Source organism: Leuresthes tenuis, unplaced genomic scaffold, assembly GCF_036924035.1.
Source record: "Leuresthes tenuis unplaced genomic scaffold, fLeuTen1.0.hap1 SCAF_22, whole genome shotgun sequence".
NCBI classification, from domain to species: Eukaryota; Metazoa; Chordata; class Actinopteri; order Atheriniformes; family Atherinopsidae; genus Leuresthes; species Leuresthes tenuis.
The window spans coordinates 8,631,395-8,645,191 of record NW_027325376.1 but is presented as its reverse complement, the minus strand read 5'-3'; the positions used below and the strand labels follow the sequence as shown (position 1 = coordinate 8,645,191).

Here is a 13,797-nt window from a genome sequence, read left to right as displayed (position 1 = left end):
AAAGTCCTACAGTTGTTCTTCTCTAACAGCCCGCTGACTCCGAACCAGCCTCAGACCTCATTAGACAGAGGACTTGTGGCTGTGGAGCAGCTGTGCTTGTCAGACAGATGGGATGCCATATTTTAATGGAGATCTCTGCCTCTCTATCCGGACTTTATTGAGTCTCGAGTGACAACAGACTTCACTGAGGCAAGACCATATGAGCTGTTCCACTTTTATCCGGCATCTATAAATCTCTGTCCGTCTACATTTCATTTAGCTGTAGCTGCTGTCTGAGCTCCAGTTGCCGTTCGTTTTAAATGTGACCTGCGGCGACAGTGAATTGCTTTCATCTCATATGGAAAATTGATCTGAGTGTTGTAAGGCAGATGTTCCGTATTGGGCAACAGCTGGTTCACTGGTTTGCTGTTGTGATGCATTTATAATGGCATTTAAGGTTTAATACGTTTTTTTTAAATGAGGGCATGTGTCTTACTCAAGTTTTAGGTCAATCTTTGTACAAAAAGGGTCCTGAAAGAAGAATACAGTCTGCTTTACACATCGGTGAAGCAGAACCTATACAGGGATTTTTTTTAAAACCCATGAAACATATTGTTCAAGAATGGTAAAAGCTTTAAGTGTGTTCTTGTAGCTACATTTGACTTATGAATCTCATCAGGGTGAAGGGGTTTAACATTCTTTATATATCATAGATAAGAAATGCCCTTTTCTTTCATATGGTGTTTTCTCTGTTGCAATTAAAGTATTGAGTCAATACTTGCTTCTGTGTGTGTTTGCCTGTCAATAATAACCTGATAAAAACAGGCACGATACAAAAGTGAAAACCCTGATTGAATCCAAAGGTCACTTTTATTTAATTCAGCGGGAATAGACACAATACTGTCACTTTGTCAGTACTAGAAAACACATTTAAGGTGATGAAACAGAGAACAAAACCTTTTTTTTTCTTAACCTCCAGCGCTAAAACCACACAACACATGCCCCATGACTTCACAGACTACACAATGAATGACTTTATTTGGGGCAAACAATAAGGTCCAACTGGACTCGGGTCACATAATCATATGACAAGTTGAGCAGTTTGAGCCACTTGTTCATAAAAACCTAAAGAGCAGTTCATTTACTTTCCATTACAGTACTTGCATGAAGTGAACATTAATACTTATGAAAGAAATACAGTGACATAATACCTTATATATCAGCTTTAGCAGCACTATAGTTCAGTGAGTTTCACTGACTCAAACCACACTCCCAGGACTTCACATCTTTTCCTTCAGAGCAGTTTTAACATACTGTGCATGAACAATATCTCACCTGAATCCAGTGTCACGGAATGCTTCACATAATTAAAACTCTGTACTGTACTGCTGTGCAACCTCCTCTCACATTTCCCTCTCATAGGCATCCATAGATCACAGTGTTCAGACCTACGTTGAGTAATAAGCTTCATGATTTCAGTGTGGATACTTTCACAGATGAACACAATCACAAAGTTGTGCAATACTGCTAATGTGAGTTCTCCCTTTGCTAGAAATGACACCACATGTGTGTAGCGTGTTACTATTTCAGTCTTTTGGTGCAAGTGTATAAAAATATTGACTATAGTGTGTGTCTGTGTATGTTTATGATAGCACAGTGAGTGTGACGGTTCCTTTGGTCCTTTTCAGGATGCCAACAGCCTCTTCATGAGTAACTCCCTCCAGAGCCTGGCCATTAACCGCCATGATCTGGTCTCCCCGCTTCAGACGGCCGTCCTCTGCTGCTGCGCCCTGAACTCACACACAGGCACAAGTGGCTTCCATTAATAAGGTGCGGAATGAGGATTGTGAAAAGATGAGCCGCTGCAGCTTGCCCCACTTACCTTCCCAAAAACTGTTTTGACATAAATTGGCAAGTCTCCATGGGGGCTGCCGTGCCCTCCAACGATGCTAAAACCCAGTCCGTCGGGTCCTCTTTCAAGAGTGATAGTCTTACACTGAGGTGGGCTGAGGGAAAGACAGACGCAGTTTCAGTCCTCTATCCTACACTTTCAAACTTGTTTTGTAGGCAACAAAAAAAATCTTTTCCTTGTTGGATGTCGCAACACGGCAAAACGCCCTGTCCTATGCTAAAAGCTTCATACCCAATGTCATCCTGGAAGATGCAGCTTGGTGTCAGGCCCCCACCCGCCTGCTCCTGGGACGGACTCGTCACCGTGGCGTCGCCACCTGCTACCACCTACCAGCGCGTACACAAATAGGCAAACAAACGGACACTGTTAAGATGTTCTAGACCCGATTTACCGTCAAGATAACGGCTGATAGCATGATGGCAGTGATGGCGAAGGCGCCGAGTTTTATGGTACTTCAAAGTCTGCCGCCGCTACTCTTCCAAAGACAAATAAAGACCACGCTGCGCAGCAGATTATCTCACTGCATGTTTATGTAACAGGGATGTGGAAGCAGAGAGAAAAACCGTAAGGTGTGTGTTCTGGGAGACCTGCAGCTGTATTTTGCCCGTGGCGTTCTTGAGCAGGCTGACAGCCTGTGAGTGGCTCATGCCTTCAGCAGAGGTGCCACATATGCTGACAATTCTGTCTCCAATCTGAAAACAGAACAAGTGACACAGCAGAACAGTTCACGCAAGAAAAAAAAAACACACTCGGCACAATCTGCAGTGATTATTCTTCAGGAAAAGTTTGCAAATGTAACTCCTTTTCCTTTGCTTCCAACATTTTTCTTCTTGGAAAACACAGAAAGTAAAGTGCTGTCGTGAGATTTCTTTGGTCTCGGTAATGGTTTTCATGTTTTGAAACAGTGGCTAACTCTGTATGCAAAATCCTTTCTTAACGCTACACAAAAGCAAAACTAAGCTTTTGTTCAGCTGTGTAATTTCATTCTGTAGAGTCCTCATTTATCACTCGCTGAAAATGTAAAGCAGCATAAATACATCATTCAAGATTCCCCTTCTTCATTTCAATAAGCCTTTCTGTGGACCTCATGATCTAAATGCAGGAGTGGGAGATTTATCATCCATGTTAGCTGTGGCTATTGTCCTCCTCCAGTCGCTGTCAAACAGACTTACAATTGTCAGTGTGTCTGCGAAGGCCAAAGGCTCCTGACCTTTGGAGGCCTTTGAGATTCACAGACTGAGCAAAGTGAAGAGGAGTGCGATTGTGCTACATCATTTCGATTTTTCACAATAGACCCCCCTTAAGAATTGGAGGTATGCAAAATCCTAATTTTGGCCAAATACTCAATAATAGGTGGATGTTTTACCTTTAACTGGGTCTGAGCGGCCAGGCCGACAGGATTCATCATGGCGATGAAGATGGGTATATCGCCCAGAGGGCTGCCCACCCCGCCTGCTATACTGATACCCAGAGAATCATTGGGGCCCTTGGTAAACTCAATGGTTCTGATGTCCTGACTCTCTGAAGCTGTGAGGATGTTGAGAACAGACACACTGTTATCACGGACTGTTCCACATTTGATTGATATGCCCCTTAGATTAACATCATTTTGTCATGCTGCAGTCCCATGATACTTACGCTCCTGACTGCTGCTTAGTTGCTCAGATTCACCTGGAACATTTCCTGAGTCTGAACATGGCAGATGGGCCACCTTGGCGCTGCCTGTTTCACTCATCTGAAAAGTTATTGAGAACTTTTTTTTCAGAAGGACTAAATTAAACTTGATCTCCAATCAATGGTAAATGCGTGGGAAATTACCTGACTGCTTTGAGACAGCCTTCTCTCAGAGTGGAAGGGGCCGGCCTTAAACCTTCCTACTTCCATCTTTATCGGTCCCACGCAGCACTGCAGCACAAAGCCCAGCATTAGCTTTACTCATTTGTTTCTGTTTTAGCTGCTCAGCTACGTTTTAAGCGGATCAGTTGTTCACCGTGTGGCATTCTGTTCTAGTGAGGCTTGAGTTACCTTCAGCAGTGCAGCCACTGCCTCCTGAGTGGCTGACCTGACATCTTCACCGTTGACTGACAGAATCTGGTCGCCTTGCATCAGTCGACCGTCAGATTCCACCAAACCGCCTTTCACAATATCAGACACAAACACTCCTGTGTCATTCCTGCTGGCAAGATAAAGACATGATGGTGGGTATGACGCATCTAAAAATAACTATTTTTTTCCAAAAGTGGACTTCACATCTTATGTATCTCCACGTAGATACAGACTAACAAAAGCAGAAGCTGTGAAGAAAGGCAACTCGATCTCACTCAATCTTCAAGGCCAGAGACACTTGGCTGTCACAGCTCCTCACCACTAACTACTAGCTTGCACTTTCCTTTCAGCCCAGAGTTTTTAGGTTGTCTGTGTAGTTTCCATCCTTTTAAGCATTTAAGATTTCTTTTCCACATATGTAGCAGAACCGCTGTGATTGAGGCAGACATTTACTACTATATAAAAAATTGAGCTGCAGGCTGTTACCGAACCTGAAACTTCAGTTTTGGTGTTTTAATTCTGCGTGTATTAATACCGTGCTGTCAGAATCGTCACCAATGCTGCTGTAAATGTACCCTCTGCTGAGGTTTTAACCTCGTTTAACATGTTGTCAACCTAGAGAGTCAGATAAGCAACAAGTCAACTATAAAATCAGATAAAAGAATCATGTGGGTTTGGCAGTTTGGGGAGTTCTTGCTCTGTACTGTTCACAATTTCAAACTTGGAACTATTTCAGGGTTATAATGACTGCCTGTGACCAAGATTATGTAGAAAAATATAATCTGTGTATTGTAGGCATGCCACGTGGCAAAGCAGGCTTTTTTTGAGTCTGCACATCAGCACAAAACAATTATTTCCTTTGGTAATTAAAAGCAGATACCTTTCAAAGAGGAAAATATATAACTTCATGCTGGCATTTAGCTTCAGATGCATTAGTCTAATCTAGAATCTTATTTGAACGTTGTTCTCTATTTGCATCACCTCCTCTACTCCATATGAGGGTTAATAAACAATGTGTTACCTCTGGTCCCGTGATCTGCATTGAAAAATAAAAACAATACAATTACAAACTGCACTGACTCTTACATGTCTAATTATTGTCCTAATATGGTTTAAAGCCACATGGAAAAAGCACTTTCTCAGCTGTTTTCATGTGTAAAAGCTCATTCGGCACTATAATAAATCTTCTACTACACATTTAAAGAGTGCACTATGCATAACCATGTGCTGCTAAGAGTAAATATCTCTCACCTCCTTCCTACAATGCTCAGCCCCAGGCCCTGGCCAGGGTTCTTGTGCAGCTCCACAGTGAAGGAGTCCCACAGGTCCTCTTCCTTGTACTGGGCTTCGTCCCTGTAGACCGTCAGCTGAACCCTGTGCGGGGTCTGCCGCAGTACATTGATGGCCTCGTCATGACTGGCTGCTCGCAGGTCAGTGCTATTCACCTAAGAGATATATGAGACACATAGAAACTATGTCATAAACAACAGTGTGGCGGAAATGTTCTTTTTTGGGCATACTGTGAGCTAAAGGAGCCAATCTTTCATTCCTAACATTAAGTAACTACAGGAAGGGACTATAAAAAGCAATAATGACCCTAATTTAGTGCTAAAACAGACCTCTTAGAGAAGATACCAAGACTGCTGATATAAATGGAAACTGGATAATAACATTTAAATCACAGGGTGATGTCAGAACACGTGAAAATAACTACAGGGAAGCCTTCCCACAAAACTCAACTTGCGTCCAGCTTTTTTTATTATCACCACATAGAGGGAAATACCGCAATAGCTTTCACCATGGATATACACAGGATTTTTCCCATAGCAGCTAATGGCTGGGCTGTGCACTGGGAAACTGCTCTTTTCACTTTGCCTCTCTGACCTTATTTTCTAAACACAGCAGCTTGGCTGGCAGACAGAAATGAATAGTGGTGGGTAATTAAGTCATAATGGGGTGTGTGTGTGTGTGTGTGTGCGCGCCTTTCAGTTCAGGACTACTGACCCAGCTACAATAACCACACTCCTGAGCTCCACCCCTCTCTGACAAAGCACGAGGTCAAAGTGAGGGCAGATCCAAGTTGAGCCTGGCTACTTAACTTGTCAGCTCATATCAAACGCACAGGATACGTCCAACTCTTCCTTCAATCATTTCATTCTTTTCCATATTGTCTCACTAACAGCAAAAATCAGTCTGCAGTAGGTGCTGAGTTTGAATGTTTTGCTGCCAATGACAACAGAACTTCCATCCCTCGGCCCTGTCATATCACACTATTTGAGTCTTATTTTCAGAAGCTCAAGCTTTCGTGTTTAAACTCCTCGGGCATGTCTCCTTGAAATGTTTTTTTTTTTTGTTCAGTATCTTCTTATCTAGGTCAAATGTGCAGCTCATTACAATGCACGGCACCTCTAGGATTTGGTCTCCTGCCCACAGTCTGCCATCTTTGGAAGCTGCTCCTTCTTCATAAACTTCATGGATAATGATGGCTCCCTGAGGAGAGAGAATACAGAGTGGGTCAGTAAAGGACAGGATAAAAGGGTGCTATCAGGAAGTAAAATGAGAATATTAAGTGTTTATTCTGGGGAAATGATATGAATATGTTAAAAACCTTTGTTGTTGGATAGAAGACAAATGATGAACTTTGGAGGGCGACTTCTGAGTGTGTATGTATGTGTGTGTTCCTGAGTTTCAGTGTTTTCTCATTTGGAGTGCGGAGGTTACATTCCAGGGTTGGATATTGTCTGCTGCGGCCGAGGCCAGACAAAAAGCTACTGCTCCCAAGCCTGACTGAGCAGACTCAATAGATGGGCTGAGAGGACGACGACAGCAGGAGGAGGAAGGCTACAACAACATCATTTCCTACATTCCTGAGCCGCCACGGCTATTTCAGACCCAAGTTATAGTACCACCAAAGAAGTTGGTGGCACTGTGGGTGGGAACTGGCAATGTACAGTCGCTTTAAAATAGTTGCACCTTCGAAATGTATTTCTTATGTGCTAGTCAAAGTTGACTGTATGATGGTTGAGAAGTTACAAATTAGAAACTGTTGCTTATTTCTTTTAATTGAAATCTCATTTTCAGACTGTTTCCTACCAGCAGGGTGTCGCAGCCTCCTACGATGCTGAGGCCAAGGCCTGTGCGGCCCTTGGAGATTTCGATGGTGGTCTCACAGCCAGGGATGATGGGACAGGTCGCTGGGTCACAGGCCAAGGTGGAGGAGGTGGATGAGCAACCTAAGCCTAAAGAGGAGGCAAAGGAAGTGAGATGCAGCAAAACAAGGTAATCTGTCTGGCTTGGTCAAGTGAGCGCATGGATCCATTAGTTAACTTCACTGCAAACTGAAACATGGACTCACTAGTGGCTTCCTCTCCCTCTGGCTGAGTTATGGCAGTTGGGGCAGTGCTGGGAAAGCTGGTGGGTACTTCATCTGAGCAATCTCTGTCCTCGCAAGTTGACTGTGAAGAGGAGAAGGAGGAGGGAGTCTCATTTGAAGAGAAGGTTAGCTTCAGTGGACCTTTGGTTTGTCTCAGCAGAGAACAGACCTAAAGGACATACAGATAAATAATCAGACCTGATTTAGTATCTTGTGGATTCTTTTTTTTTTCTTCCTAAGTACATTTTAGACGTGTTTTCAGATGAGAATCACAGTTTGCTTCCAATAGCACAGCATACCTTTTCAACAGGGTATCCGAGCACCGATTCACCATTGACAGTTAAGAGTTTATCCCCTGGTTTCATGCAGCCTTCCTGCATACAGCACAACATACCTTTGATGAGCAAAGCCTACATAAAGCATTGGCATGTTTTTTTTCTTCCTTTCTTTGATTTCATTTATGTGGGAAGCACTACATACTTTTCCAGAGTGTCCCATCATTTCAGATATACTCTGAATCTCAACTCCACTGTCCGTGTTGCCCTCAACAAAAGTGACGCCAAGTCCTCCATCCTCCTGTTGGAGAGCAACGTCATTCAGCAAATCAAACCAAACTTTATTTATATAGCACTTTTTACACAAAAGCAGCGCAAAGTGCTTTACATAATAAAATCAACACATGCGTAAACTCACACACTCATCTAAGTTTAAGAACACACAACTGATCATACTCTCTTTTTCACACACAACATCACACCGCACACATAGCTGCAAATGTGTGGCGCTGTACCAGCAAAAAAAACAATAAGTGACAAAGCATTAACTCCAGAGAGATAATCAACTTGCATCATTCCAACTTTTAAAGTTATGCTCTTCAGTTTCCTGCGGTCTTATGTCTTTCTATCGACTTGTTTTGGACTATGTCCGAGTATAGCGCTCAACCAGGTGTAAGGCTTTTCAAGCTTGGTTGTGTTCTTCAGTGGTGCTCAAAGGATCAAAGAATGACCTTTGAAAAAACGTCTGTAAAGCTAAAAAAAGGAGGCTCCAAAACAGATCAAAATTGGCTCCCTCATTTATTATTTGTGGTAACTGAACCTGTAAGTCCCTTTGGAATCCTTCTCTCCCATTACCTCAGTGTTTTGTTGACCTCACTCTTGTTTTACAACTCTGTGTCTCTTTTTCCTGTCTTTACAGCTTGTCAAACTTGACCACTCCTGTGTGCTCACTGGATCTCTTTGTCATACCCTATGGGGCCTTTTTTTGTGAACACCTCTCCTCATTACTGCCCCCCACACCAACATTTAGTTTTTATTATTGTCTTTATGTGCTGATTCAAAAGGAACACGACTGTCCTGTGTGTTCTGATGTCTGCGAACCAGCTCGTGTCTCACCTTTGGCTTTACGATGTGATGAACATGTTTGGAAGCATCATCACCATTTGTGGCAGTTGTTTCTGGCTGTGAGAGAACAGGAAGTAGTTGGTACACTCTTAACGAAATAAATTAAACGTGTGCTCGTTTCATGGCTTCTGGGAAAACAGTCCTGTGTGCATTTCCATGCTGATGCTTGTGGTTTTTGGTTTACTTGGGAGTTGTACACAAGCGCATGATGCTGGGAATTCCAAGACCACGAAATGTGACTGTCATACATAAGCACAATTTAGACAGATGACACAGAGCGAAAGCTTAATTACTATACAATCAGGATCAGAAGGAAAATGAAAGTGTACCCAGCTTAAAAATCCCCCTCCGATAGCTGCATGTTGTCTGTCTGTGTGAGTGTGTTGTCATGAGCTGTACCTCAGCGTGGGGCTCCACTGTGTCTCCCTCTTGCTCTCTGACTGGCCCCACAGCCATCTGGTTCAGCGCCTCTGTATTCCTGTTTCAGAGAGTCGTAACTCACATAAATCGCTGCTCCTCTGCTTTGGGACAGCGGGAATGGTAATTTACGCAAGCTGATCACAGTGCCTCTTTCAGGGTTCAGGACTGGGATGTGAGTTAAGTGGGAGGTTAAGTACTGTGATCCTGGCAAAGACTAAACTTGGGTCAGGGGTCAAACTTGTCCGGATTCTGCAGTGATGTGACAGCTGATACTTTGTCTCTTTTCCAGACAACGTGCTTAATGACTGGAAGTAGAATTCAATGATTTCTCACGCTGTCTTTTAAGAAAATGCCAGTTTTATTCATCCACTGTGGATATTCAACCGTAGAAATGATGTGTAATGTCTACTTGGAAAACAGCTGTGTTAGTGGGTAAATCATTCAGATGTCATTCCAGTTTGATGACTTCCCAAGATGTGTATTATATACATATTGACTTTTCCTCTTTTCTTTTCTTTTTTTCCAACACATTCTTACAATGCAGACAGCTTTTTTGCAAATGTTATTGAAAGAAAACAGATAATTTAACGATAGCTAACAACTAATATGTGTATGAGGAAGAACTGCATGTGGACTTTATCACTTCACCTTCACTCCTTTGTAGTATTACAATAGCTCCCTCTACTGAATCTTAAATAGCACTACAATACACTTCTTAGATCAGTGGGTCTTAATTGTCTTATCATAACCTTTCGAAGCTCTTTCAATGGACATTTTTCCAGAAGCACTTCAACACAGAGAAACCCTGTTTTATACCTGATAAAGATGATTTTAACTTTCGATGGGGAGCTCTTGATTATGGATGATGCATTCTGATGACTGTGGCCATAAAGAACTTCTCCGTTGATCTAACAGAACATAAAAGAAATATTGCTAAGGCGATTGTTGATAGATGAACATAGAATTTGAGACATTCAGAAAAATAAATGATCTCACCTCCAGCAGCTCATCCCCCACTACCATGCGTCCATCCCTGCCAGCAGCCCCATTGGGATCTATTCCCACCACAAACACACTCATGCGGGAGCGGTCCCTGTTTCCTGCCAGGCTGAGGCCCAGGCCTGTCTTTCCTTTCTCCAGCTCAATCATGTGTAGGACCCCCTGGAGGCTGCCATAGCGCTGGATTATGTTCTCTGTAAGACACAGGTGAAGCTGTGACACACTATCGTCATGGTGCTCAGAACGTGGTAAGATTCAAAGCCACTGAAAATAACACAGACTGCTGATTTTCTATTTTTTTTTAACCTACTATCTTTGTGTCTCAATCTCGTCTCTTTTGTTTTCACTCCAGTTTCTTCTCTTTGTCTCTCAACCTCTCCTGTCACTGCTGTGTTAGATAGCCACTCTTTAGTCCAATGGGCTTGTATTATTCTGGGCTTTCTGCCACTGTTGAACCATCAGTTCTGTGCTAATCTCCACAACTCAACCTCATCAATCTTATTCTCGCAGGATGGGCTCTGCCTATCTCTAATACACACTAACACACACGCATGCACACACTCTCTGCAGTCCCAGCTGTTTTTCAAGGCTAGAAGTCTGTCCTTTAAACTCATTGGAGTGTAGAATTCATCCTATAGTTGACATCAGAGTGTCTGCAAAATGATAAGAGTCTAGTTGGGAAATTGAGTCCTTCAGGTTTTGCTGCGGTTCAACCACCTCAAGCATGTCAGTGCACTTTTATTGCGACTCAATTGCAGGACAGATTTATAGGCAAGCAAAGCAAATATGTAACTTGGATGACCCCTTGTGGCTGTTTGGTATTACTGCACACAACAACAAGTAAACAGTTTTCTTGTAATTTCCAGTAAAACCTATTTATATAAATATAATGCAAATCTTTACATATGGCTGGTAATATTCACACAATAATTCACACACTTATATTAATGTCTGATTGTCCAAAGTAAAATTAAATAATACAATGGTGAAGATAAAACACAACGTTTCTTCTTGAATGTATGCTTGCACCCTCAAAAAAAAAAGAAAAAGAAAAGTGAACTTACTCCAGCTGTAACCAAACTCATCCTCCTCTTCCTCCTCCTTGCTTTCCTCGAATGTCTCTGCAGGTCTGGCAGGAATCTCTGCGAGCGCGTCCGTATCGCTCTCTCCCACATGGGGCACCACTGGCAGTGGGAGGACGGTGCTGGTGGGAGATGCCTTTGCTGCTTCACGCTTCGCCAGCTGTCACGCCACAGGAGGGGGTTGAAAATGGTTTATTAGTGAGAGATAAAAAAGAGAAAGAGGGTTTCATCTCTGCATTCATGATTTAATCAATTTGTTGTCAGAGATAGGAAGGCGTATAAGAGCTGTCGATGTCATCAACAGAGGCCAAATTTCTGGTTTAATTTACAGCTTCAGACGATTATGTTAGTTTGAAGCTGATTGATGACTTAAAGTTATGAATGTCATTGGTCTAAATCAGATCCGAATACAGTTACTGAGTCTAGCTAAGCGACAGCCTTGGTGCTAACTTTTCATCAAAAATAGATTTTATCCCATAATTATGACTTGTATAATTGTATATGATTAAATTAGTACATCCATAAGACAGATATGTCCACTTACCTGAAAAACATCTGCAAAAAAAAAATCTGACTTCTTCAATTGTCTTTTTCCTTAAATAGAATTTTTTCCCCATCAACCATCAAGGTGATTATTGATTCTGTTATATTTCATCATTAAAAACCAAAAGTAAAATACACACAGAAGTGAAAGACAAAAGGTGATTTTCCAAAGCACACATGACGAGTTCAGACAGACCGAGATGTTAGGACATGTGTATGCATGTACAGCATGTTACAGCAGAATACACACAAACTGCATTGTGGTATGTAAACATATCTGTACAGGCTCACAGAGAAAGGAAAAGCGGAGAGACCAACACAAAGACCCACAAACCTTAAATGGGGTGGGAGTGAAAGGGTTAGTTGGGGAGAGGCGGAGGAAAAGTCTACTGTGACTGTCACTCCCCTAAAGAGAAGAAAAACAACTTTAGAGGACAACACAAACTTGACAGATAACTACATCTATTCACAGACGTATAACCTATACACACACAGACATATACATGCTGTATGTGGAGCTGAACGTGACAAAGTGAGCTCATCTAAAAACACGGCTTCTTATATTTCAAACTTTAATCTTACTGCAGTGAGACAACAGCGGTGAACGGCAGCAGGAATACCAACCTTGTCCTTGCTGTCCCTTGTTACAGGTGCAGCCCTCTCCTCGCTGGAGTCTGTTATCGATGACTGTTGCTTTTAAGATAGACATGAAAGTAAATCACTCGACTCTTCATCAGATAGTAACACAAATGACTTTCAAATTATTTCATGTCACATAAAGAGTGTAAATTCATAATGTCCCCTCCAATGTCAGCAGATAGAGAAGGATACTGCATCATACTGCTGTAAGAAAATACACAGAGCCCAGAAATACTAGTAAGCTGATACAAAGTCACAAGTGATATGCATGGCTAACATCGGTCTTGTGCACAATATACTGTGACAAATCTTTTTTTCTAAATGTTAGAAATAGAAAAAAATCGACTTTTTCCAAACAGAAGGAAAATTAATAACAAAAGTGAACAAATACACACGCTCATCATGCCAAAGCACTGATGCGTTGAGTGGAAAAGCCTGCCGAGCACCACATGCCCATCCAAGCTTTACCATCCCTTCCTAATGACTGTGCTTCAAAAGGCTTGTTCAGAAAACTCAGCCTTTTTGAAAAAAAACATCACAGTTAAGAGATCTTCACTCAACAGTATTTGTGCTGACTGCCAACCATCTAATCAAATTGTCTTTCTTACATTGGCAATGAGGCACTTAGGGCAATATTTGAGGGATAATTGGGGGGAAAAATTGCCCCCAGAAAGCTGGAGACAGAAGGAAAATAAAAAGCACATTCAGTAAAAGCCTCACATATTATTGTATCTTTAGCTCGGAGCAACCAAGGAACAAAACAAAGCCAAGAAATGGAAGTCTAACAGCAGAGGTTTACCATAAAACTATGGTATTTGGAACAAATTAAGCAAACGTTAGTGCAGCTGATTCCTATCTTGAAATAACTTGAAACTGAAACTGAATAATTCACAAGTTTTAAACCCTTCACTTGCACACACACACACACACACACACACACACACAAGCAGGATTCCTTTCATCCAATTCTTCAATCACAACATGCAGCTTGTTAACTCAATTTTTACAAGTCAGAGCAGTGCAGGTCAAGTGAAAACGGACACAGACACACGGGGTAGCTTTCTAACCTGAGGGAGGGCAGGTGCTAAGTGTCTTTGATTAGTGCGGCAAAGGCTTGACTCACGGCGGCTATTTAGCTGCAGAAAGGGCAGGGGCGGCTTCTAAAAGCAACACAAGACCAACAAGCTGACAACATGACACTTTAATAGGATGACTGTGCCTGTGTGACTAAACAGAACTGAAGACCACCTGGAGAATAAAAGAAGAAGGACAAAAGCACTGAAAATTCTACTAAAATTGGTAACTATTCAGGCAAACAGTTTCCTCGATGAGAGCCATTTCCTTTATATGAAAAATATATAAATCAGAGAGTAATTTAAGTGTCTAACAGAATGTTTAAAAGAT

The 13,797-nt window shown here is 42.1% G+C and overlaps 1 protein-coding gene across 9 annotated transcripts in view; it reads right to left on the bottom strand.

Annotated features, from left to right (window-relative positions):
- Positions 1 to 830: 830 nt before the first annotated feature.
- LOC140281573 (multiple PDZ domain protein) overlaps positions 831 to 13,797 on the bottom strand; it is a 42,130-nt gene continuing 29,163 nt past the window's right edge. For 3 of the 9 annotated variants that reach the window (XM_072376010.1, XM_072376014.1, XM_072376017.1), the window contains 22 exons: positions 12,379 to 12,447; positions 12,089 to 12,160; positions 11,194 to 11,371; positions 10,127 to 10,323; positions 9,947 to 10,038; positions 9,110 to 9,188; positions 8,702 to 8,767; positions 7,791 to 7,886; positions 7,610 to 7,684; positions 7,293 to 7,479; positions 7,031 to 7,176; positions 6,344 to 6,427; positions 5,189 to 5,382; positions 4,959 to 4,973; positions 3,917 to 4,067; positions 3,710 to 3,796; positions 3,530 to 3,626; positions 3,258 to 3,418; positions 2,479 to 2,583; positions 2,123 to 2,217; positions 1,862 to 1,985; positions 831 to 1,769 (listed from right to left, as the gene is read on the bottom strand). In XM_072376010.1, coding sequence (XP_072232111.1) covers positions 1,623 to 1,769; positions 1,862 to 1,985; positions 2,123 to 2,217; positions 2,479 to 2,583; positions 3,258 to 3,418; positions 3,530 to 3,626; positions 3,710 to 3,796; positions 3,917 to 4,067; positions 4,959 to 4,973; positions 5,189 to 5,382; positions 6,344 to 6,427; positions 7,031 to 7,176; positions 7,293 to 7,479; positions 7,610 to 7,684; positions 7,791 to 7,886; positions 8,702 to 8,767; positions 9,110 to 9,188; positions 9,947 to 10,038; positions 10,127 to 10,323; positions 11,194 to 11,371; positions 12,089 to 12,160; positions 12,379 to 12,447 — 2,517 coding nt within the window. In that variant the 3' untranslated portion in view covers positions 831 to 1,622. The remainder of the gene's footprint in view (positions 1,770 to 1,861; positions 1,986 to 2,122; positions 2,218 to 2,478; positions 2,584 to 3,257; positions 3,419 to 3,529; positions 3,627 to 3,709; positions 3,797 to 3,916; positions 4,068 to 4,958; positions 4,974 to 5,188; positions 5,383 to 6,343; positions 6,428 to 7,030; positions 7,177 to 7,292; positions 7,480 to 7,609; positions 7,685 to 7,790; positions 7,887 to 8,701; positions 8,768 to 9,109; positions 9,189 to 9,946; positions 10,039 to 10,126; positions 10,324 to 11,193; positions 11,372 to 12,088; positions 12,161 to 12,378; positions 12,448 to 13,797) is intronic. The other 6 variants (XM_072376011.1, XM_072376018.1, XM_072376013.1 and 3 more) reach the window with 4 other exon arrangements.